At 36.9% G+C, this 27,196-nt stretch overlaps 2 protein-coding genes across 2 annotated transcripts in view; both read left to right on the forward strand.

Annotated features, from left to right (window-relative positions):
• Positions 1–27,196, forward strand: part of LOC123685126 (FK506-binding protein 5-like) — a 93,767-nt gene that overhangs the window by 56,945 nt on the left and 9,626 nt on the right. The gene's annotated exons all lie outside the window — the stretch shown is intronic.
• On the forward strand, positions 205–26,581 carry LOC123685128 (interferon regulatory factor 2-binding protein 1). The gene is made up of 4 exons (XM_045624718.1): positions 205–1,183; positions 23,795–24,061; positions 24,593–24,885; positions 24,975–26,581. Exons 1-4 carry the CDS (start codon positions 367–369, stop codon positions 25,098–25,100), a joined length of 1,503 nt encoding a protein of 500 aa, XP_045480674.1. The 5' UTR covers positions 205–366; the 3' UTR covers positions 25,101–26,581.

The raw sequence follows: 27,196 nt of genomic DNA on the forward strand, positions 1-27,196 counted from the left end.
CGAACAGTGTAAACACCGAAACACGAACAGAACAGAAGGGTACGCAAAACCCAATTGCACCGACGGCGCAGTGACGTAGTCGCCCGCATCCATTGGTCGCTACGATCTCGTGACGTCACCCAGTGTAATGATTGCCAGCTCCTATTCCCCCCCACCCCTCCTTCGTTACACGGCCTACACACGCTGCTCCACACCGCACACATACAGCTCTCGTCTGCGTACTGCGAAACAGCGTCAGTTCAGAAACGCAGCGCAGCGTAGTCAGTATTGTAAGTTCGCGCGGTACGGTTGGTTATTATGGTGTAGTGACTTGTCGTGTGATCGTTTTTCGAGTTGTATTTATCGAACTGTTGATTCGAACCTAAGATGTCGGTCATGCAGATACAGCAGGCCAAGAGGCAGCACTGCTACTTATGCGATCTGCCGCGTATGCCGTGGGCGATGGTGCACGATTTCAGCGAGGCCGTGTGCCGTGGCTGTGTGAACTATGAAGGTGCGGACAGGATTGAGATAGTTTTGGAGACCGCGAGGCAGATGAAGAGGGCCCACGGGTTCCAGGAGCAGACACGCCCTTCTCACGCGACCAAGCCGCATAGGAGTACAGGACACGAGCACCAGAACGGCGAAGTTGTGGGAGCGTCGAGCCGGCAACCTTCCAGCCACCATTCTACTAATTATAATCTACACCATACGCGTTCAGGAATGCTTGCCGAATACCAAACTGTTAGCGCTCCTCCGCCGAGGAACGCTGCCATGTCTAGGCCCACGCAGCTAGAGGCTACTCCTGAACATGAGGCCCTTGTTGGGCGCACTACGGTACGCCTTCCTGTAGCTGCCCATCTAGCTGCTCACCACCCCATTTCCCATCATCATACCTCCAACGGCAGGGCCAGTTCTATACCTCAACAAGGGTTGAAGCGTGGTATGGCTGCTGTTGATGATGATGACCATCATCATCACGCTCCAGGTCACCACGCAAACGGGGAGATGAATCCCTCCAAGAGGATGATGTCTGTGGAGGAACATAGTAATGCTGTAAGGCCACCCTTGACCAGAGGTGATTCTTTGCCAGCCGTTTCTATAGCTCAGGGTTTTGTAGTTTCGGCTGACAGGAGTTTTAAACAGGAGAAACATCCTCTAAGAACAGCTTCCTTTGATACGGCAACTGCGTTCAAAACTAGTGGTGAGTTTATTGGAATGATAAGTTGTTTACGTTTGGTGGTATCAAGACGTTTTCTGGTGGCAATTTTGTAAAAGCGCCGAGCTCAAGGTATCTCCTGGAGATTGGTTAATTTTGAAACTCTGCTTGTTGGTAAACGTCACGAACGTTATTGACACTTGACCTGGTTCATAACTGAATTGCATTGTTGAGAATTCTGATCAAAATAATTCAACTTTTTCTACTACTACTGTCATAACCATCCAAGGTTTAGTCTTTGTCCTCTGCGTATTCTCCAAATTTGCGTTTTCCTTGGCCTTTTACCTACCAAGTGCTATTACATGATTTGTTTCTCATATTTTTGATAGCAAATCCGACCAAACGTGACAAATACCTAGGTAGTTTTGTATAATCGTAGTTGTTTTAATGCCATAAAACTTTCCTAACCAAATGGAGCAAGATGTTTATTCAATTGAGCTGGTAAAAAAGCTATGTGAGGATCAATTTTATTTCATGACGTACTATCTGGTAGCTCTAGATGTTTATTTATGTATCTGCGAATTTCTACTCGATACGTATCGTTGAAAATGTATTCATGTGGAAGTTTATTGATGGAACAATTGTCCTGTCATAATTTTATAGTTCTATTATCTAGCGTGACTCATACCGGTCTATATTTAGGAAAATAGTACTTTAGTATTCGACAATTTCGAATTCAACGGAAGAATCGTTTGTCCTGAAAATGCTTCATTTACATTCTGTATTTATTTCGATGTTTATTCATTAAATTCGAATTTTGTGATGAGTCAGTACAAGGTCGAACAAAAAGCCAATGAAGTTAATGAAAGTCATAATTGAAAATTTGTAATAGATTGCAGCACCACAAAGTTGTTGTGATCAGATGATTTTTTGATTGAATGTTTATAGTGTACTCTAAACATGTTTTTTATGTAAATGCACTATGTATCTCCAAATTGCAGTTGCGATTATATAGGTAGTATGTATAGACTCGTCAATATTTAGATATCAATTATTGCAGTCAGTATGTTCAATGTACATTAAATCAGAATCTTTTTATGACTGTTGTCATTATCGTTTTAATTCTAGATGGAACGATAGACATTCTTCGAATTGGGTGAGGTAGAATTGTAAGGAAAACTTCTTGAAGAAGTAAATATAACTGTGTCGAACTCGGCAACTTGTTCTTCGTGTAGTTGTTATCAAAGATACTAAACTAATAATTCCCAAGAAGCTTATCTACAATATGATACAAATAACCTTCAGTCCCAATGACGAAACTCGTGTTGCCAAACAACAATTCGTTTTCCAGCAGTTGGCGTGGCCTCCCAAGCAAGCACAGCATATGGTATTTTAGTGCGTCATCTCGACTTGTCTGTCTGTGACGTCACTAGTCGAGACGGGGTTCTTGAAATCCGATGCGGAATGACTAAAACCGAGCTTTCACAAGCGGCTGCCTCGGCTTCTTGTTGATATTGCGGCAATTCATAAATTGCCGATGTTGGGCACTTGGAGGTCGTCGAACCCGTCGAGTTGACACTATTATTCGAAGGACCGTGCTCGGTTATTGTCGCCCAAGGGATTTTATTACGGGGCGTAGAAGGATTTTTTTTTGTACGGGTTCGGTAACTTTCTAGTAGATTATCCGGTTTCGTGAACAGTTAGAAAGTAAACCTTTTCGCGTCATCGCTCTAGGACGCTTGGTCCGTCGCGTTAGGATCTCGGGGATTCGAAAAACGGACTAGGACCGGTTCTCCTATTGACCTAGTTTCTCGAAGGCCCTTGTTTGGGTGCCGGGGCAATCGGTTTTAATTTATTATTTTGTCGGTAGTCGACATTCCTCTGACGAAGGGCGATAATTTGTGGTGGGCCTGTCTGCTGGGATTTTATGGTTGTTCGATCTCTCTTTTCTGTCGATACCATAAAAAAAGATATATGATATCATTTCACTTTATTACGTATATCCTTTTTACAGTTAATTTCGTTTCGAAATTGAATACTTTGGGATACAATTTTTTGAGTGGAGTTGTGCCTTAACATGTCCCTTTTGAATTTTTTAGATTAAGTCAATGGTGGAAGATTAAATGTAGACATCATTTTTCGGTCTCAGAATGTAAAATTTGATTATTTAAATTTTGAATATTTGATTGACTGTGCAGGTTCTGTAAGTTTCAAGTTTGGGGTGTTATCTATGCATATTATATGTATTCGGTCTCCACTCGGTAACAATTAATTTCAAATAAAAAACTATGAACTTAATTGTCGCAAGTTTTCAACTTCTAACTTAAAGCCTCTCTATTACTTTTTATGGGGCTATGTTGAGTCATTTGTTTATGCTAACAAACCAGCAACTCTTGAAGCATTGGAAGCCAATATTCAAGCCACCATTGAAGCCCTACGGCCAGATTTATTTCAAAAAGTAGTGAAAAATTGGACTGAGCGAATGGACTAAAACTCTTAGCAGCGGCGGACATATGCCGGAGATCATATTTCAAAAATAAATGCCATGAAATTATCTACCAGATAATATTTATGTCTTGCTTTGTTATTTAAAGTTCTCAAGCTCTTAAAAGAACCACACTTTATAACACAGTTGTGACGAAACAGTACATATTGTGTTTGAACATATACCACTAATTTTACACTGCTTTACATTTCATATTATAAAGCAAATTATCTCGACAGGAAAAAATAAGATAAATATCAATACAACAACAATAAATGAATAATTTTCATCACAATCAGAAACTAGAAGTGCTCATATATCTCTAATATACTACAGCAGTTCTTGTAGTATATTAGAGATATATGTTACATGTTTTCAACTTCATGGTTAGATGTTGCCGATGCGCTGATGTTGACTTAATGCGCACACCTGAAATTCCCGAGAGTTCCATGTTGATCAAAGTTAATCTGTTATCCTACACAGGCTAGTCACTTGAAACATATGAATTTCGGTGTTGCGTTAGCAAATAACGATCAATTGCCTAAAGTGGAAGGACACAGTAACAAATCCTTTCCTAACTCGCATAAGTTCCATGTTTGTAACACAGTCTGGTAGAGTAGAAGATGAATACGTAATTGATAGACACTCCAATGATGAATTAATAGTATCGTTTCGAGTTGAAACTATACAGATGGCGCTGGGTGAAAAGTATAACTTAGGACTTCATCGTGGGGGACGGTTTAATGATTTCGCATCTAAATGAAGATTGACTAGCCAGACATATCAATAAATCGATGAAATCCACTAATTTCGAAATCCTTCGCAGCTTATACCAATCGCATACCGTCCTAAGCTAGCAGCGCTTATTTGGTCATGGTTTTCCAGTCCTGCAGTCGCGATTCGTGGTCCAGATACGGCCAGCTCACTTCGACATTACCGAATCCGACCTCTCCGTCTCTCTCTATCTCTCGGATTCCAGCCCGCAGAAAAATGCCGTCCGAGCGGTTTGTGAAAGCTGCTTTATGACGTTGAAAGAACCGGCCCCAGTGGAACAGGTTGAATTAAATGGCGAAAACCGGTCGGTCCAGTTGGGAGACTGTGCACCAGACGGCGTAGTAGTGGTGACTGCAACACCGACAGTCGTCGTAACAGCGAAGAACTTGGTTGCACATTGCACCGGTCGGTTTATTTTTAGTAGCGCGTAAAGGTCATCGAGGGCAATGGAATGTGCAAGGTTCTGATCAGATTAAGGAGAGTGCAGCATCTCTGAAAGACCGCGGCTCTGAATGAAATTGTTCCCATGACACTAAAACGTTAATGAAGTTATTTTTATGTTTTCGACAGCTGGGTTAACCGTAGCTGAGCTGGGATGGAGTTGACGCTCTCGCCTACAGTCCTACGTCACTTTTACTGATACCAAATGAATTTACAACTCGTCGACTTTTTGCCATGCTATTTTTATTGTGATCTGATCTTTCAGTCCTTAATTTTCATAGTATCTATCCCAAACCACATTCTACTGATAACCAAACTACGACCATAAGGTCTATCGCACCACTGCAGCATCTACAGCTCGCCTTCCAGTTCCAGAGTTCTTATAAACTCCAGTATCTGGGATGGCTACAAAGAGATTAAATCCTCACTCCTAAATCTGTCTCATGAAAAGGTTTTTTGCGTTGGATTGCAATAACGAGGCAATTAGTGACCAGGTGATAACCAATCGGAAAAAGAGATGTAGAAAGAACAAGGAAAAGATGGTTGGAGATCTGGGTCTCCACTTCAACAGAGATACCGCCAAGAAGAGACTTAAATGAAAGAGGAAGAAGAATAAGTCATAATGAGGGATTTCTTCACCCCACAGAATATGTACTCGTCAGTTTCTGATAACCGTATTCTCATTAGGTGCTTCCTAAGGCGTCAATGCTCTGTGAGGATACCACTGATGAGGTGCACCTTGTGCTTAATGAGTATTAAAAACGTTATTCATTCCTGAAAGATTTCACTTCATTTTTCAGTTTTCTCCTTCTATAGAAAGGCTTCCATTTAGGTGATTTTTTCTATACCACAGAGAGGTTAGTGGCCAGAAGAAGGCGTTGGTGCGATGTGTGCTTTGGCAAGGGTATTGGCGCCTTCTTTCATTTAATTCTCGACCAAACTAATCAACTTTACTTGAATCAATTTTGAGTTTTTTTTGGTAGCTCGGTTACTTAATAACAATAGGATAGTCAGCACTCCAGCGCTAGCACCTGTTTCGGTTTTCGAATCATTTGAGGGAGCATTTAATGGTACCTCCAAAGTTTGGGTCTTTCGAGTTTTATGATTTTAGGAAATGGTATAAAGGAAAGGAGTTCATTCACATTCTTTCCTCATCTCTGATCTCCTTAGAGTAATAAAATACAAAGAGCTGCCTTTTCCATCTCTCTTCTTGTACACCAGAAGCTTAGTTTGGACGTATATTTTAGGACTCGATCATCTCCTGGCCACAATTCAAGACAATATGCTCATTATTTAGCCTCTGTACTATAACAGAGGTAGGAAGTTCAATTCTTTGGTTTTTATTACTATTAGTTGCTTGCGCATCCAAATGGTTACTTACGATTTCTTCTGGTAAGACCAACGACCTCGTCTGTAGCATTCTATTATCCATGTATTGTCTTGGTAAGGTTCTCACACTTAAGTATCATGGAATATGAACATAAGATAGCGAAATCTCTCAAGTTCAAAGGCATAGAAATTCAAAGGAATCGGAGTCTTATCATCAACAATCATTGGTTTGGTTCTCGACCTTATTGCTGAAGAATCTGCTGTGTCCTCCAAGATGTTGTGGATGAATCCATGGCCAAAATTTTTTTTAAAACAAATTCAAATTTTTCGTTCGCCAACATTCTTGAAGAAAGGAAGTAAATCTTGGTACATTCTGTACAAAACACGTATACGTGAACCTAAAGATGGACCTCTCCATTTGGTCGAAGGTCTTGGCACGTCGAGGTGATCTAACCCATTTCGCCAATCTGCTTGAGCGGCACCTTGTTTACCGTTGGGTGACACCCATAACGATTATTTTTATACCTTAGTCGGAAAAAGAATAATGATGATGTTATCATTGCCCCGAGGAAAACGTTACATCTTGAGGCCTTATGAAGGATAACTCATACGAGATAGCGGTTCGACTTGTTGACCGGCTGGCTTTCTCGTGGATGAGATCATCTTGGTTACATAACGTCGAAATGTTTATCTCGGTGTGCAACACATTATTGTGAAAAGTTGGAAATTACTGTATGATGCCCCGCTGACTTTGTCAGACAGTTTTATTGGAGATGCTGCATTTTACGGCTTTACGAGCTAGTAGAGAACAAGTCATGGGATTTTGTGTTAACGATGTACGTATTTCTGTTGATGCACAAGAACGTATATGCTATAATAAGATTCTCCAACTTCAGTATTTCTCAGCTTGGAATGGTTTAAAAGATAAGGTTCGACAAGCAAATTAAGAATCCATCCTCAAATTCGATTCTGTTCGTCTGTTTATTGCAAAATTTCGTATGGATTGCGTTATCTGAACCATAGGAAATTCAAGCAGAACATAGAAAAAACCTAATATCTCAATGACAACTAGATATAAAGGGTGTTTTTTTTAGAGCTATAGAACTTTAAATTACAATAAAACAACGATGGATTATTCGATTGACATGAATTTTATTTATCCGCAAGATAATCTTGTGGCATTACATTTTAAATATGATTTCTGCCATATGACCGCCACGGCTGGCACGGATGTAGTCCAATCTGGACGTCCAATTTTCGATGACTTTTTCCAACATTTGTGGCCGTATATCGGCAATAACACAGCGAATGTTGTCTTCCAAATGGTCAAGGGTTAGTGGCTTATCCGCATAGACCAATGACTTTACATAGCCCCACAGAAAGTAGTCTAGCGGTGTTAAATCACAAGATCATGGAGGCCAATTCACAGGTCCAAAACGTGTCTTTCAATAAATCGATTGTGGCACCAGCTATGTGACATGTTGCGCCGTCTTGTTGGAACCACAGCTCCTGGACATCATGGTTGTTCAATTCAGGAATGAAAAAGTTAGTAATCATGGCTCTACACCGATCACCATTGACTGTAACGTTCTGGCCATCATCCTTTTTGAAGAAGTACGGACCAATGATTCCACCAGCCCATAAAGCGCACCAAACAGTCAGTTTTTCTGGATGTAACGGTGTTTCGACATACACTTGAGGATTAGCTTCACTCCAAATGCGGTAGTTTTATTTGGTGACGTAGCCATTCAACCAGAATCGCTAAACAAAATAAAATGGACGTAGTGCGCGATACGTATTCCGCACAGAACCATTATTTTCGAAATAAAATTGCACTATTTGCAAGCGTTGTTCAAGCGTGAGTCTATTCATGATGAATTGCCAAACCAAACTGAGAATAAATCACTTGACAGCTGTTAAATCGGTCGCCATCTTGAACAGTAATGCCAACTTAAAGTTATATACCTCGAAAAAAAACACCCGTTACCTAATTACGATTCCAAAATTTTTACTTGATGTCGTGTTGTTGATAGTGTCATCTGAACCAAAGATAATTCGCGTAGGATATTGAAAAAATCTTAAATTTCAGTGAAAATAAGTTTTTTAGCGCACAAAATTGGAAGGACTTGAAGTTTTGAGCGATTATTCCATGTTTTCCTCTTTTTTTCAATATAAGAAACCAACCCCCACTGTTTACGTATATACAAGGTTAGTTTCAAGTATTTTTATAGATTTTGTTCTGCAAGGATCTTGTGATATGTCCGATACTATGGTGGGATATTTCTGGGATAATATAATAATGAACTTTTTTATTTCAAATGGATCATCGTTTATATTTTTGCCTTTGGAATATTACACGAAAAGTATTCAGTAGTTCATAAGGATTTCAGAGGACAAAATATACAGGGTGATCCATATGAACTAATGAAGTATTTCGAAAAAAAAAAGGAAAGATCTGACAACAATTTAATTACCACCATGATATGAGCCATAATACTAGATTCTTGCACACCAAAGTCTACAAAAATCCGATCCGTTTCCGAGATAAATCAGGCGTTCCATACTTGATACTCACACTGTATATATCCCGTTGCAACTGCGACGTGTATATATTCGAATTTCCCGACATCCCAACCTAGCAACAGGTCCGGTAGTCAATTTCATCCGCCATTGCAATTTGGTTGGAATTCGATATCGGAACCTTGAAGTCGCCAATGGAAAACAAAAACAAATGTGCAATGAAATCACCAACGCACTATTAATTCCTGTCGATAAATCCAGGAATGCTAATAAAGTGTAGAAATGGAGTCGATTAACTCGGGAACCATTGTTTTCGGATTTTTTCGCCAGGCCGGGGCAGATTTTCCGATCGTTAAATTTTGATTGCTAATTTTGAAACGCGTAAAACAATGAGTCGTATACCTGTGATTATTCTGTTAGGTTTTAAATTCGACGGTGAGTCATTCGAATACCTCAACGCAACGAACAGCGAGGAGTAGAGAATGGGCTAGATTACATATTTTGAAATCCCCTGCATCAATAAAAATCTCCAAACCGCCTTTACCAAGCCTCCTGTATAATTAAAAACACATGGCAGCCCAACCAATATCGAACAGAATTCCCTATAACCCTCATTGGAAGAGGGATAATATCATCAGGTATTTCCTCAGAGTAATAAACATAGATAGAGCGAGCATACGTCATTTTCAGTAAGCAAATTTTGTCCCCAACAAGAACTAACAAATTTGACATAAGGTGCACGGAAAAATAAACATATCAGTGATATGAAGAAATTTGGCAGTGGGTTCAAACGTGAGCTTAAAACTCGGCAAAAACTATGGTGCAATCCGATTTTTCATTTGGTTCGTTCAGATTTGCTTTTGGTACTGCCAATTTAGAGTGAATCTAGTAGAACCCATGATAACTTGTTTATCTGAAGAGCAAAACATTTCGTAATATTTATTTACATCCTGTATATTATAATGATAAATGAATCTCATTCAAAGACAATCTAAGTAGCCTTCATAATAATTCGTATTTCGCTTATAAGTTCATGTTCAGTGCAGAACAGCGTATGATTATCTCAAGTGCAAAGGGCATCTTTTCTAAAAGCAGTACTAGTACTTGAAACCCTGAGCATTAATCCAATAACAGCACTACCTGCTCCGCCACACCACAAAATGATTCTATTTCTGAACAGGTTACTAATCACCAAAGATTTCAACACGCTAGGTGACGATTATAACAAGGAGCTTCAATCTGCTACATACTTAGTCTTTGTTTATTATCTGAATGCTCATTAACACGTGGATGTGAAGACTTTGCTTTATTGATTATCAGCTATCACAGAGGCGCAGCAGACTTGGGATCAAAGTCATTAAACAAACATCAAAATATATTAACAATTTGATCCAAACTAGTTGGTATAGTATATCCAAAGTCACTTGAACTAGTCCATAAAAACGCTTGGCCAGATTTCCCTTTGAAGTGGATACCGCGATCTACTAAATGCAGGGGTTTATTTCAGAGTATTGTTAGGCAATAAATTCGCAGGTCCCAAAGGAATTTCCGTAAATTTGGACAACACTTCTATAATCGAAATATTATGGCTTCCTCCAAGTGACTTTGGATACACTATACACGTAAATTATAGTTAAGAAGGTCTTGATTTCATTTTTAGGAAGCTTTATTGCTATAACTCCTTTGTTTTTAAAATTTTCAATAATAAATCTTTAGAACCGATCGAGGAAAAAAATTAACAACACCCTGAAATTTTCAGTTTAAGTTTTGCAATGTGTAGAATCCAAAAATCGATTAGGAAAAATTCGTCCGCAATCCATCCAAAGCTTTAAAATTAAGTAAAAAAAATCAATTGTTATACCGTATTGGTCCTTCTATCTCGAGAATACAATCCGTGAACGTTTAAAGCAAAAAATCAGGTAAATAAAATAGAAAAAAATCATTTCTTGTGAAGTTAATAAAACATAATCATGAAATTGGAAACATATAGATTTGATGATTATGAGTTTGTTATATTATTAATACCTATTTTCTATAAATCAAATAATTTGACAACTATTGTGTCTCAAGTAGACTCATTAAACTTTTATACCTATTTTCTTGTTTTCTTTACTTGGTGAATATTCCTTGTATTGAGAGCAAAATCAATGCTTGCTTATTCTAGGGATCAGGTTGCTATGAGTTGGCTAATATTTCGAGCTTTAACTGTCCCATTATTAGCAATAATAGTAATTTACGTAACAAGTCCGGAAAATTGGGTTTTTTTGGACGAATAGACAAAATTCCAGGACGAGCGTAAGCGAGTCCTGGAAGTCTGTGAGTCCAAAAAAACCATTTTCGGGCGTGTTGCGTACAATATTTTTTCGGACTTTCTCAGAGAAAAAGCGTCCGGGAAGTGAGCACTTCCTAGATGGTTGCCGAAAAAAATTGTTACATACTTACTTGCATAAATCCCATTATTGCCTCTACTGACAATTACCTATTTATGCAATTTTTTATTCACCCAGAATTTTCCAAGTTGAGCAATATGTTTTTGGGAGAATTACACCGAAATACATTGCAAATATATCGATCAATTTATATCGAACAGAACCAGATACATATTTTGAAATGATATCGACCCGTCTACGGCCAGATTTAGTCTTCTTGGCGACAAAAATAGCAAAATCGATTTATAACTGGATTTCGAACGAGTCGATCTGCAGGAATGTTACCCACCATCGTGTTTGTCTTTGTCGTGACTGCTGGCCAATCGAAAACAAGTTCGTTTTTTTGCAACAGATGTTAGTGGCGTGAGAACGTGAGCCTCGTTCAAGGCTACGTAGTGGCTTCTGCGTCTTCCACTCGCCATATACACGTCCGATGGAAACGCTTCGGGTACCAGTACTAGTGGTACATCACGTACCATTTTCTTTTAGAATTACGCACGCAGATTTTGCTTCCGAGTGGAAGCATTTTGATGGAAAATTGAGAAAGCACTGATGTAAAGTTTGAAGCTCGTTCATGACCATTTGGAGACCACATAACTGTATATACAGATTAGGGATTAACGTCTTGACTTGATTAGTCAGGCTCAATTCAAGTAGTAATTTTTCAATTTCAAGTCAAGTACCGAAGTACCTGAATCATATCAAGCTACTTGGTTTTTAGCAGTTGACATATATGATTCCTCTATACTATATTTATTACTCTGAGATTTTTAGTAATGGCCTAGTTTTTACTTGTCAAATTTCAAAAGATGACAGCTTTATCTAACAATTATAACGATCGTTGATATAAATCTTATTTAAAGGATCTCCAGATTTTTATGAATTGCTGAAGGTTTGAAAAAAAAAATATTTAATTCGAAAGAGAAGTGACTTTTCAAGCCATAAAAAGTGACACTTTTCAACCTCATGAAATAATTTACTATTACATAAAAATATCGATATATTTTGTGTCGAAAATAAAATAATGAACAGTGGTATAAAATTTTCATTGATCTGTAACGGGTGTTTTTTTTTCGAGGTATATAACTTTGAGTTGGCATTACTGTTAAAGATGGCGACCGATTTAACAGCTGTCAAGTGATTTATTCTCAGTTTGGTTTGGCAATTCATCATGAATAGACTCACGCCTGAACAACGCTCGCAAATAGTGCAATTTTATTTCGAAAATAATGGTTCTATGCGGAATACGTATCGCGCACTACGTCCATTTTATTTTGTTTAGCGATGAAGCGCACTTCTGGTTGAATGGCTACGTCAACAAACAAAACTGCCCCATTTGGAGTGAAGCTAATCCTCAAGTGTATGTCGAAACACCGTTATTTCCAGAAAAACTGACTGTTTGGTGCGCTTTATGGGCTGGTGGAATCATTGGTCCGTACTTCTTCAAAAACGATGATGGCCAGAACGTTACAGTCAATGGTGATCGGTATAGAGCCATGATTACTAACTTTTTCATTCCTGAACTGAACAACCATGATGTACAGGAGCTGTGGTTCCAACAAGACGGCGCAACATGTCACACAGCTCATGCCACAATCGATTTAGTGAAAGACACGTTTGGTGACCGCCTAATTTCACGTTTTGGACCTGTGAATTGGCCTCCAAGATCTTGTGATTTAACACCGCTAGACTACTTTCTGTGGGCTATGTAAAGTCATTGGTCTATGCGGATAAGTCACAAACCCTTGACCATTTGGAAGACAACATTCGCCGTGTTATTGCCGATATACGGTCACAAATGTTGGAAAAAGTCATCGAAAATTGGACGTCCAGATTGGACTACATCCGAGCCAGCCGTGGCGGTCATATGTCAGAAATCATATTTAAAATGTAATGCCACAAGAATATCTTGCGGATAAATGAAATTCATGTCAATCGAATAATCCATCGTTGTTTTATTGCAATTTAAAGTTCTATAGCTCTAAAAAAACACCCTTTAGTAGAATTATTAGAATTCACCATATGTCGTTTGTTTTCCCTTTTAACTTTTAAATATCATCTATTTACGACGGTTGCAGGAGGAGTAACAATGTCGACTTGACATTGGCGTACCCGAAGATTTATTATTCCTAAAAATAAAGTACAAACTTCCCTTCCCTAATGAATCTCAAAGTTGAGTTAGGTCTACAGGCTGTGTTATGTCTCGAAGACCGCAGACCGAGGGCTGCAAACTCTCTCGAATATCATACGTTTCTTCTGATATATTCCGAGAATAGAACCAGGGTCGAATATTCTGGGTATCGCTAAGGCTATTAGCCCACTTCAACGTGCGAGATCTTACGTAATCGAAACGATAGCGGTATTTATTTATATCCACTGGTCGAGTAGAAACGAAATAACAATATTGACGCGATCACGCTAGCTGTAAAAAAAAACCATAATGTTGAATAAACATTAGGCCAGGCCCATACCTGCTATTCGTGTTTTAGTTGCCAATTTACGACTCGAACAGATTTACTGTTGGAAAATTTTGAGGCTCCTCTATCGATTTGAATGGAGCTTTGGCATTTACCTATGGAGTTGAGGCTTAATTCTTCGTGAAAATTACAAATTTCGATATTCAACCACTATCCATTGCTTGAGAAATCTTTTCTTAGTAAAATTTTCAGTGAATGAGCTATTGAAAACAGAGTTCTGGTCTTCAAGACCAAATTGATCAGCCAAATCGATGTTCCAGTGAAAAATAGTTATTTATAATAAAAATGAAATTGCAGAAGGCATTGATATTCTTCCATGAGTTCAACATTCAAAAACGAGTGTTAGAAAGAGTCTTCTGTACGAGTGTTATACATTATTTACTCTAATCCTTTTAAATTTTTATTGAAATTAATGGAATATTTATATATCGTTCAGGGATATTTCTTATTTTCTGTATATACCTGCTGAAATCCAAGGTTTAGCAACTTTTGCTCTCTTAGTGTCATCGGTTGTTTCACGTCGGTCGTTTGAAGTTTGTTTTCTGAATTTCTTATATATTTAGGTATTTATTTCGATATATTTTGGGTTAATATTAAACGTTGATTCACTATGGGACATAAGTAGTGCGTTCTTTGTGGAGAAACTCGCGAATTGAATGAAATATCGTATCAGTGACATGTTTTCATTTCCGCGCGCTTCATGTCAAATTTGATAGTTCATGTTGGGGACAAAATTTGCTTACTGAAATTGACATATGCTCCCCCTATCTATGTTTATTACTCTGAGATTCTACAAGGTATGGTTTGTCACAGAATTAGATTAATTATATACTGCAACCATTATACTGTATGCAATATGCAATAGTTTTTACCGCAAAGTCCTATAGCACTCATAGCTAGCTATTTTTGAAATTTCATATTCATAATTATATCATATTGATAATTTTATTTCAATTTTTTTCGTCCTGTGTCGAGATATTTTGTGTTGAAAGACCTTAGTGTAAAATTCACAGCTTACAGCATCTACCTGATAAAGCAACGGTATTTTTCCCATTCAATAACTGTTTACCGTTAGAAATACCAACCCAAAACCGAAATTTGTCTGCATTCCAGACCTGAATGATGTGAACCAATAACCAACCTCTCAAAAAGGTTTATCTCTATCAGTTTTTACCGTTCGAAAAATTTAGGTCATCCTTTTCCCATGCCCTTCATGCACATGTCCTCGTCGAAGCTCTGAATATGGGTCGACTGTTTGTCCCAGCAAGGAGAACAAAGGCATGGGCAATTTATTTTACCTTCTGCCTAACATGCCGTCTGGTCTACCTGCCCGCCAGATGTGTCCGGTCTTATTCAGCTGTTCTTTAAGAAATTTCTTTACTCAATAACATGTTTATGAATTTTAATAAAGGAAAAAACGGTTTCCGCACCTGTATTCTTTCTTTTCAAATGCACATCAATGGCAGTTCGAATATCCAAATAATTAATTCGATTAAAAGAGTCTCTTTCGTATAGGGATTGACCTAGCTAATAGTTTTTTTCATAATCGACAAAAAAATATGTGAATTAGAGAAGCATTGAATACAGGAGAATATTTTTTTATGTAGGAGAAATTCGTGTAAGGAAAAAGCTAAGAAACATAGATAGAGGGAGCATATGTCATGTGCAGTAAACAAATTTTGTCCCCAACAAATTTGACAATAAGCGAGTGAAAATGAAAACATATCAGTGATACGATATTCCACTCAATTCGCGAGTTTCTCCACAAAGAACGCACTTCTTATGTCCCATAATGAATCAATGTTTCATATTAACTCAAAATATATTGAAATAAATACCTAAATATTTCAGAAAACAAACTTCAAGCGCGCCAAACGACGTGAAACAACCGATGACACTAGGAGAGCAAAAGTAGCCAAACCTTGGATTTCAGCAGGTAGATACAGAAAATAATAAATATTCTGCTTCTTATAAATTCGACAATTAAGAAACATTTCGGATTCAAATTTGAATATTTAATCGAGAATCACTCAATTAAATATATTTCATTCAATATAATATACATTCATAACAATATAGTAAAATTGTGAATATGAAAATATATTACAATCCGACAACGTAATCTAACCATGTTGGGGACATGTAAAAATTGCGTATACTCCCTCTATCTATGTTTATTACTCTATGAATCTTATGAAATCTATTATTTTTTTCGCAATGAGATCGTGTTGAGGTTTGGGTTATAAGATAAACTAACTATGAATTTATTTACAAATGTTTTTATCGCACTTTCGCTATCACTGTTTTTTCATGAACAACAACATACGTAATGTCCAATGTCTATCCATATTATCACTCGAACCGGAACTGACCACAGATGTTTATATGTTCACATTCTCTGGTTTATCGTTTCCACAGTTCACGTACTTGAATTATAAGAAAAAAAATGCGCATTTTATCCATTCGTATATTTCATTATCCATCCCAAATGATGATGATCAATATAATCGCGTGGAATTTGATCCTAGATTATTAATTTATGATTGAATATTCGAAATTTCAAAACTTCGTTACTATTACTGAAAGAATTTTTTGTGAAAAATGTATTGCAGGTTGGAAAACTTTGAATTTGCAACAATGTTTTCTCTTACAATGGATTCTAAATTTCTGTTTTTGTTGAAGCCAGATGTTTCTATTGCTCCGAAAACTTTTCCGAGTAGCAAAAGTGCATATTCTCTCTTCTGGTCATAACTTGACAAGCTTCATACGTTTTCAAACGTTACAATCACAACAAAGGTAACATAACACTGATTGATGATTGAGAAATCTGTCACTCAATTGGAAATGTTGAAGCCAGATCTATTGCTTCGGAACCTTTTCCGAGTAGCATAGTCTCTCTTCTGGACATAACTTGACAAGCTGCATACGTTTCCAAACGTCACAATTACAATAAAGATAGCATAACATAGATTGATGATTGAGAAGCATGTTACTCAATCGAAAATGTTGAAGCCAGATGTTTTTATTGCTTCGGAACCTTTTCCGAGTAGCATAAGTGTATATTCTCTTCTGGTCATAACTTGACTAGCACCATACGTTTTAAAACTTTACAATAACAACAAAGATAACATAACACAGATTGATGATTGAGAAATCTGTTACTCAATCGGAAACGTTGAAGCCAGATGTTTCTATCGCTTCGGAACCATTTTCAAGTAGCATACGAGTAGCATAAATGCATATTCTCTCTTCTGGTCATAACTTGACAAGCTCCATACGTTTTCGAACGTTACAATTACAACAAAGATAACATAACACAGATTGATGATTGAGAAATCTGTTACTCAATCGGAAACGTTGAAGCCAGATGTTTCTATCGCTTCGGAACCATTTTCAAGTAGCATACGAGTAGCATAAATGCATATTCTCTCTTCTGGTCATAACTTGACAAGCTCCATACGTTTTCAAACGTTACAATTACAACAACGATAACATAACACAGATTAAGAAATCTGTTACTCAATCGGAAATGTTGAAGCCAGGTCTATTGCTTCGAAACCTTTTCCGAGTAGCATAGTCTCTCTTCTGGATATAACTTGACAAGCTCCATACGTTTTCAAACCTCACAATTACAATAAAGATAACATAACATAGATTGATGATTGAGAAACCTGTTACTCAGTCGGAAATGTTGAAGCCAGATGTTTCTATTGCTCCGAAACCTTTTCCGAATAGCATAAGTCCATATTCTCTCTTCTGATAACATAGATAACATAAGATTGATTAAACTTTGAGAAATCTGTTACTCAATCGGAAACGTTGAAGCCAGATGTTTCTATTGCTTCGGAACCTTTTCCGAGTGGCATAAGTGCATATTCTCTCATCTGGTCATAACATGACAAGCACCTTACATATTCGAACGTTACAATTACAACGAGGATAACATAACAAAAATTGATTTTTGGGAAATCTGCTACTCAATCAGAAATGTTGAAGCCAGATTTTTTTATTGCTTAGGAACCTGCATATTCTTTTTTCTGGTCATAACTCGACAAGTATACGTTTTCAAACGTTACAATAACAACAAATCATTCTTCAATCTTCTTCGTATCAACCATAGAAACAAAGCATAGTGTAATAACCTTCACACGATCCACAGAGTCGAAATATGAGGCACGTTCGCTCGATAACAACCCAAACCGACGTATATATATACGCTTTCAAATCCGCCACGGATGTAGGCAATCCGAATCAATGAACCAGCCTTTTCTGCCTCCTGTTCTATGCCCCACATATCCGTCAACGCTTCGTGGCACAACCGCGATTACACGCTATCTCAAATACCGCTCGTTTTTCGCAAAACAACGTCCGTCCGCGTCGCTCTCATAGTTGCCAGACCGGTTTTGCGATTGGCGAAGGCCCGAGGGAAGGGGGGGTTAGATTACGAACACAATGTCAGCAGGGAGCCCGTTTCGACGTATACGTGCTTACTCACGTGACCCGCTTTTACGTCGCATGACGTAAATATCGTGACAAATTCGAGCAGCGGGGTGATCCTTCGGCTGTGCTCGTTGGAGATCGATAAGTTATAGAAGTATGAGAGAGAATATGATGAAGAGTTTGGTTTGGGTTATTTTGTTTTTGATCGATTGAGTTCGTGCCTATATAGGATTTGTTTTTGGATTGAGTTTACGATTATCATCACCTTTCAATCTGAGGCGTTGAATTGTCTGCGTTTCGAGTCTAGGTTTGAAGGTTATATTCGGGTTGTTTTGTTTTGGAACACTCGTTTACCAAGACGTTCATTGGAAAACTGGATGATGAATCGATTATTATTTGAAAACTTTGTCAACCTCAAACAATAAAGCATGTGAATAATCTCAGCATTAGAAGATGAAATGTGAATGAGGCATCATACGTTTCAACGTATGATATTCAAGAGCTCACAGATTAGGGCCTCAGCAAAAACTCTTTCTCCCCTATAGTTGCAGCGATTGTTTTGTGCATTTGTTTACAGAATAACCTGACCTAACTTCTTCATCCAAACAAAATCTTTTCCATTCTTCTTTTTCACCAGAAGTTTACGACGCATATACATATTGTAATTAAATAAAAAAACAAAAGAGAATAGAACTAGAAAGGAGTACTATATGTTATAGTTTTCATTGGGTACATTGAAAAGTTAGCGACTCATTCTAAAAACGAATCGAAAATTGATAGTTTGAAAAGCACTATGAAATTTATGGGATTGAACAACCATTTACCAACTGGTGAATGGTTTCTTCTACGCCACACTCACGTAGATGGGCTTTTAATAGAATGCCATTTGAAGAGCATACGATTGCAACGACCATGACCAGTCCTAAGTCGATTTAAAGTACACCAAGTTTTCCTAGGAAGAATGGAACTTGGAACTTTCTCTGAAGGATCAACGATTAGACTCTTGTTAAAGACATTATGTATTATTTTATTTGGCTCGAAGTACCAAAATGTTGTTTCATCCGGCTCGAAGGACCAAAAATGTTATTTGTGATTTTATTTGGCTCGAAGTACCAAAATGTTGTTTCATCCGGCTCGAAGGACCAAAAATGTTATTTGTGATTTTATTTGGCTCGAAGTACCAAAATGTTGTTTCATCCGGCTCGAAGGACCAAAAAGTTTATTTGTGATTTTATTTGGCTCGAAGTACCAAAATTGTTGTTTCTTCTGTTCATCATGAAAATGATGTGGATCTGCAACGGTAGCCGTGGCGGCGATTTGGATTATATCGTTTTCTATCGTTAATGACATACCTTCCTAATTACAATGAAATGAACATCCATAGATATCTCTTGAAATATACTCGGTTTTTCTATATAAATAATATAAAAAAAACCTTTTATTGGGAAGCCATTTTTTTGTCGAATTCAATATTGTTGCTTATTTTTGCCACAATTTTGAGTTTCACCAAAACAAGTTGATCTTCATTTTTATTGTTAACAGCTTGTCTTGTCCACACAGAATCATACTCAAGGCCAATAAATTTATAGCAGTAGCAATAAACTGATAATGACTTTAAACAATTCAGGTTAATTATTTCGAATAATGAATCTTTGGAATTGTTCGAGAAAAAAATAGGACTATTCAGTTCTTGATTTGAGTCATAAATTATTAGTAAATATTGGCTATTATACTATAATGCGTATTTTTTCGATGAATTGACAGCATAGCCCATTGTTTAAGATTTCAACATGAGGCGTCTTGTGGATAATTTATATGAAATAAATTACTTTTTTGTTATGAGTAATTTTTACATGTCTCCAACATGGTTAGATTACGTTGTCGGATTGTGATATATTTCCAAATCCACAATTTTACTAAATTGTTATGAATGTATATTATATTGAATGAAATATATTTATTTGAGTGATTCACGATTAAATATGCAAATTTGAATATTTGGAATCCGATATTTTTCCTAATTGTTGAATTTATAATAAGCAGAATATTTATTATTTTCTGTATCTAACTGCTGAAATACAAGGTTTGGCAACTTTTGCTCTCCTAGTGTCATCGGTTGTTTCACGTCGTTTGGCGCGCTTGTAGTTTTATTGCTGAATTTCTGGTATATTTAGGTATTTATTTCAATATATTCTGAGTTAATATGAAACGTTGATTCACTATGGGACATAAGAAGTGAGTTCTTTGTAGAGAAACTCGCGAATTGAGTGAAATATCGCATCACTGATATGTTTTCATTTCCGCGCGTTTCTTGTCAAATTTGATAGGTCATGTTGGCGACTAAATTTGTTTACTGAAAATGACATATGCTCCCTCTATCTATGTTTATTACTCTGAGAGTGAAACCATTTCCCTCTCAATAATACACATCAAAATCAATACTCCATGTATATACGCGCATTTTCTATGCACTTGTCAAAATTGATTGTTCATCGAGTAGGCTATTGTGAGGTCAATGAATTTCAGTGAAAACGATCGGCGTCTGCATAGAATGGGCTTCCTCCCGAACAGACTATCACGAACTTGTATGGATTTCCACTTCGTATATTTTTAACGATAAGCGGCACCGGAAATGGCGTCAATGTGCGTTGGAGTCGAACGTGGCGCATGTCGCGTGGGGTGCGTCATGCAATTCGACAGGGAACAGCCGGTCGAATTCGACCTGGAACGTGCAAATTTGGTTATCCCAGGTCCAGGATCTGCATACCAAAAAACGCAACAAATTCTGCCACAGACATTCTTTATTTCTGTGACGTTTTGTTGTGTTCTGTGAACGTTCGATCACAGACAGCTCTTCAATGATCCTGTTCCTTTTCTTTGTTTCCGTATTTCGATTTGAAAACATCGATTTCGATGTGGTAATTTTGAACCTCACCTGGTTTTACAGGAAAATTAAAAAATATATGAGAAAAATGTGGATAATATCCATTATCTTTTTGAGGTATTAGGATAACAGTGCGCTTAAACAGCTATCTCGTTTTACCTAGACCTTCAGTTAATTATCTCCGTGTTTATCGTTGAAACGATTATTTATTTCCTTAAATATTTGCAACGAAGTATTTTAGTCGCGATTTTTCTGAAGGTCGTTTCGATGTCGCAACTAATTTTCGTTATTTAATGTTCTATTACAAAAAAGTATAATATGAATGACACACATTGTTGATACATTAACAGGCCAATTGAAAAGTCCCCGGTCTACCATAGTAAAACAAATTTTTTTGGCAAAATTCGATTTTATTATTCAACATAGTTGCCTTCGACGGCGATACAGCGATTATAGCGATCTCCCAACTTTTCGATACCATTTTTGTAGTACGATTTGTCTTTCGCTTCAAAATAGGCCTCAGTTTCGGCGATTACTTCTTCATTGGCGCTAAATTTCTTTCCAGCGAGCATTCTTTTGAGGTCTGAGAACAGGAAAAATTAGATGGGAGCCAGATCTGGTGAATACGGTGGATGCAGAAGCAATTCGAAGCCCAATCCATGCAATTTTGCCATTGTTTTCATTGATTTGTGACACGGCGCATGTCTTGATGAAACAGAATCTTTTTTTTCTTCAAATGGGGCCGTTTTTGAACGATTTCATCCTTTAAACGACACAATAACGATATATAATAATCGCTGTTGGTAGTCTGGCCCTTTTGGAGGTAATCAACGAATATTATACCTTGCGCATCCCAGAATACTGATGCCATAACCTTGCCAGCTTACTGTTGTGTTTTTCCTCGCTTAGGATTCGGTTCATCGTGTGCAGTCCACTCAGCTGACTGTCGATTGGACTCCGGAGTGAAACGATGGAGCTATGTTCCATCCATTGTCACATATCGACGCGAAAATTCAGGTTTATTGCACTTAACAGCTTCAAACAATGCTCAGAATCATTAAGACGTAGTTACTTTTTGATCGATTGTGAGCTGTTCAAAGATATTCAGTTTTTCGACTTGATTTTTTAGATGGGACACCTTATATATGTATAAATATTTTTTATTTATATCGAGATTCAATTAATTTCTTGTCCATTGTATAATTGTTATCAAGTACGGTGTCTAGAAAAACCAAAATAAGCGAAATAGTTGATACAGTCATTTTTTTTTCAGAAACGTCCTGTAACTCGAAAACGAAACAAGATATTTACAATCTGATTTCTGATTTTTGTTCTCTGACTCTTGTTGTTCTCAAGATGCTTCCATTGAGCATCGAATTTTGGACCCCCGTACACATACAAACGCGATTGTCAAATTTCAGCATTCCTGCATGCAATTTGAAAAATACACAAAGTTGCCAGGTACGACATAAAGCATTCTCACTTTCGCGAATGATAACTTATGTAAATCACAAACGCTAGATAGCTACGTACCTTATGACCTTCAACGGTTTTCATTCTCCACATTATTCAGATCTTTACCCGTGCACATTAAAATTCACGTTTCATTTTTCCGGTACGCCACTGCCGACGGAATAATCAAGTGAGCCGTTACCAATCCTTGGTGCCGTACAGTTTTGCCTACGTCATAATACGCTTGTCATAATTAATTTTCTTTTTCAATCACAAGATCCAAGTTTCCAACATTACAAAGGCGCCAATTAAATTCTCAGGCTTCATCGGCGAAGCTGACAAAGTGGGAATACAAATGAAGTGCTCGATAAGAAGAAGAAGAAGAAGAATTTGTTATGCAAAACGTATAACGTAGTCTTGGATTTGTTGAATTACAAATGAATGAATCATCTGCTTTGTGATTTTTTTTCAAGTACTTCGAGAAGAATTTGAAGAAGTTGAAGGTTAGGAGACGATGTAAATTTTCGTTTATAAATAATACCGGAGAAAATCACGTTGGGAATGTGTATTCTACGTGATTTTGGGCCAATATGAGAATGTTGTGCGTCACGTCCAGTTTTCCACTGTTTAATTTGGGACTTACTATTTAAGTAACTTCAATATAATAGGATTGTTATCTAAATTGCTCACATCACGTTGTGCCTACCAATGGCATAAGGGGAACTTGTTATCGTTATCACAGTGTCATTAATGAATGACTAGACAGCTCCTTTTACGTTATACTTGAACCAAAATAGACGCTTTATCACCCGTTGATAAAAAGAAAGAAAACAAATATTCTTCACTTCCAACTGGAGTTGAAAAAGTAGCACAACCGATTTGGGCTACTGCATGATATCAGTCAGTAATTCGCTCAAGACCATACACTACAATAACATTCACATTGGCTTGAGATTCTCTATTTACTGACATTCATTTTCAAAATACCATTTCTCTGTTCGGAAAACAATTGAAAAGGACATACACTACATACTTTTCAATCAGATGATAGCATCGTCATATAGTCTCCTAACATACACCGAATTTCAATTAAAATGATAATTTGAAACTGCAAAATGAGACTGAAAATGTATTTCCAAACATTTACCATCTTTCTAAACCCCAGAGAAAATGAATAAATTCAATATCCAACTATATAAAGAATCTAATACAACAAACAGTACTGATATAAACAGATATTCAAATCAACAGTCTCTGGTGATGACATAAGGGATTGCTGCTAAAAGTATTGAACTAAGATCTCTTATCCAATTGAACATTTGTGAATTTTATGACTCCTTGAACCACCAAATGAATTCACGTTACCACCAAATACAATTCCACATCAAAAAAGAATTTGATTTAATCTTCATCTTGATTTTTCAGTGCCAGTATCAGTAGCGAATTCTAACAGTAACAGTTCTGGTTCGCCTCTAACGAACAGAACTGGATCACCTCCTGAAGCAATCACTGCTGTGTCTACCCAGCAGGCTCAAGCCAATTCTGGATCAAGTCAAAGTCCAATGGCTGCTCTGATGTCGGTGGCCGATAATCTGCCTCCAGGAAGTCCCAGATCAACAGGAGGCAGTCCTCCAACCAACGCCTTGCCGAGATCTGCTAGCAGAGGGTCGCAGCATTCTCCAAATTCTACAGGTTGGTTCAGAAACCATTCTTGCATTCAGTTTAAACAATGGCCATTTTCAGTTAAGTTTGAAGAGAAGTCAAAATATAGTCTAATAATAAATGGCACATGCAGAAGCAAAGGCTATGACATAGTTTCTTTTTGCAATGCCTGAGTTAATTTTCCTATGTTACATTTAATTGATCTTAATTACACTTAATTGTTCCTTAATGGTCCACGTTTATGAATATATTTCTGCAACTTGTTTTTTTTTGAAGTTCATTATTTAACATAAGCAGGAATCCTAACAGGAATAACCCAATTACAAGGATTAACCACAAAAAAGAAGAGATTTACAATTGAGAATGAACATAAACTATAAGATAAAACATATCAACAATATAAACCTTCATTTGACATTTGACAACCAGGTGTATTCTGAATTTCTGATTATATCCATCAATTCACAAATTATTTCATAGTAAACACTGAAAATGTCCATTAACCTGTAAATTTATAATTAAAAGAGACAAATCTGCAATGATGTGATTTTAATTTTTCAGCTGGCTCTTCTAGTGGACGTAGATCTTCTGGTTCTCGTCATGTTTCATCGACTACCGTCACTTCAACTGAAGCTGGCGCTGGTAACATTGGTGGCTCAGGTGTAGATTCCCTAACTGGAAATTCTGAGACCAATGCACCACCAACATCTCAAACTACTGCAATTTTGAAATGTACCTTATGCCAGGAGAGATTGGAAGATACACATTTCGTTCAGTGTCCATCAGTTCCCCATCACAAGTTTTGCTTCCCCTGCAGCAGGGAAAGTATCAAGAGACAAGGTGCTGGAGCTGAAGTGAGTATTGAAATTTTTTTATTCAATTCAAGTTTCATATTGGAATATATTATACTTGAATGTTATTGACAATTGAATCCTTATTGCAGGTGTATTGTCCTAGCGGAGAGAAATGCCCTCTGGCCAACTCAAATGTGCCCTGGGCCTTCATGCAGGGTGAAATAGCAACAATCCTTGGAGAGGAGTACAAGGTTAAAAAAGAGAGGGACACTTAATATATCCTTTATCGAAAGAAATGGAAGAATTTTTGACGGACTTCTAGGAAGTCCTAATGAGTCTCACAAGTTTATGGAGATGATAGCTGGAAAAATAGCGAAATTTTGGGGAAGAGATAATCAGTTGGGTAATCCAAGAGAAATGAAAACAGGCTGTGTCAAATTTAGTGGGTAGGGACAGAGAATGTCCACGATGTATAAACCACCGAATTCAAAGGCTTATATCGCCGAAAATATGTAGATAATAAAAATTATTGTGATTCTTAGATTCTGAGCATTTGTCTCTGCTCCGATTTTCCTTCCTCATTTTATAATTTATATTCTCTGTATATTGGAGTTTTTTTGTAAATATTGTATATATAGATTGAATCTAAGAATATACTACAAACTCCCCCCCATACTCCCTGCATATATTATTTACAAGTATTCTATAAGCATTTTTAATCAATACGCACAACTAGTATAAATATTTTGTACTTTTCTGTAATTCACTAGTTGTGTACGAATGAAGAATTTTTTCATCCATTTCATTAATGCGTTCTTTGAGATGTATATACCCGGTATATTCAACTGCTTTTTCCCATGTAAGCGCAAGTTTTAGTTGTAAGTGAGTTGGCTTTACACCCCATGGCAAAGAGTGAATATTCGTTGAGTTTGTATTTTACTTCAAAGTTTAGTCCTGAGTTATGTTATGAATTTTATTTAAGTTGAACAGGAGTATCACCTTAACTCCTTTCTTATCTTTTTATTTCTTGTTATGGAAAATTATTTAATCGAGAATGGTTTCTAGTTTGTCTTTGTATGGGGAACAAGCCATGTCTTAATTATTTCTGATTGTGGAAAATTAACTAGTCAAATATGTGGAGCAGCAACTTCACTCAAAGGAACTCCAAAACTCGCTGGTATATTGTAAGAATGAATTAAGAAGTAATTTTTCCTCAGCAACAGTTTTCAATTTGTAGATTTTATGCCATCAAGTCACAATTGAGTATTTTCTGATTTTTTGAATTGAAATTAAGAAAGTAGATGCTTTGATGCATCAAATCTGCAACTGTATTGGAAAATGTCAGGATATTGAATAAGAGTTTCAAATTTTGATGAAAAAATTTTTTAGATTGAAATAATATTGATTTCACTCTACTGAAACTTCCTTATTTCTCGATGTGCTAATAGTGATCTTCAATTTTTTCTGAAGATCCGTGAAGCATTGAGATTTTTCATACTCTTAAATTTTTTTATGAGAGGAATCTCTTCAGTTATTACAGGGAAAATTGTATCATACTATACTTTATATTGCAAGGGCCCTTATATATATAAAAACTTTTTGATTTGTGCATATTGCCACAAATATATAAGTATTGACTATGCCAATATCTTGTAAATGTTGGTTGTTTATTGAGAGACAACTGAAATGTTATCATTTGATGCTTGTACAATCTATGCTATTAGTTGATGTCAATAAAAATATTCAGTGTCAATAATTGTCTTTTTTTGAAAAGTATGAACTTGAAATTGAAATATTGAACAGGTTAAGAATAAAATTTTCCCATATTCAATATGGGCGACGAAAGTGATGACGTATCTGAGACGAGCTCTCAAAAACAAAGTAATATCGATGTTAATATCGAATATAAAAATGAAAAAGGCTTTTCATGCTGCTCAAGAAAGTGCGGTGTAGTCATTTGTGCATTCTGTGAAAAAATTATGCATAAATCCTGTGCTAAAAAGATGGAACACATAAAATTTATTGATGGGTTTCATATAAACTGCTGCAACTCCGAAGAAACTACCGGGATATTGCTTCGAAAATCAGAGGAAGAAACAGTGAGTACTCTGGGATTACTCGAGATTAAATTATTGGAGACTAAAAATCAATTTCTCACTCAACTGTTAGAATCGGCGAATGAAAAAAATGAAATTCTAAAATTGAATAATGCCTTACTCCTTCAACGAATACAGGATATCGAACGGAAAACAAATGTACCGCAGAAAAACGCGAATGAACATCATGAATCTGTTGATAACAATTCCCATCATAAGGTTGTTATACCAGTCATTAAAATCGACAATTTGACAGATTGTTCACCGGCATCTGT

This window comes from Harmonia axyridis, chromosome 7 (assembly GCF_914767665.1).
Source record: "Harmonia axyridis chromosome 7, icHarAxyr1.1, whole genome shotgun sequence".
Classification (NCBI taxonomy): Eukaryota; Metazoa; Arthropoda; class Insecta; order Coleoptera; family Coccinellidae; genus Harmonia; species Harmonia axyridis.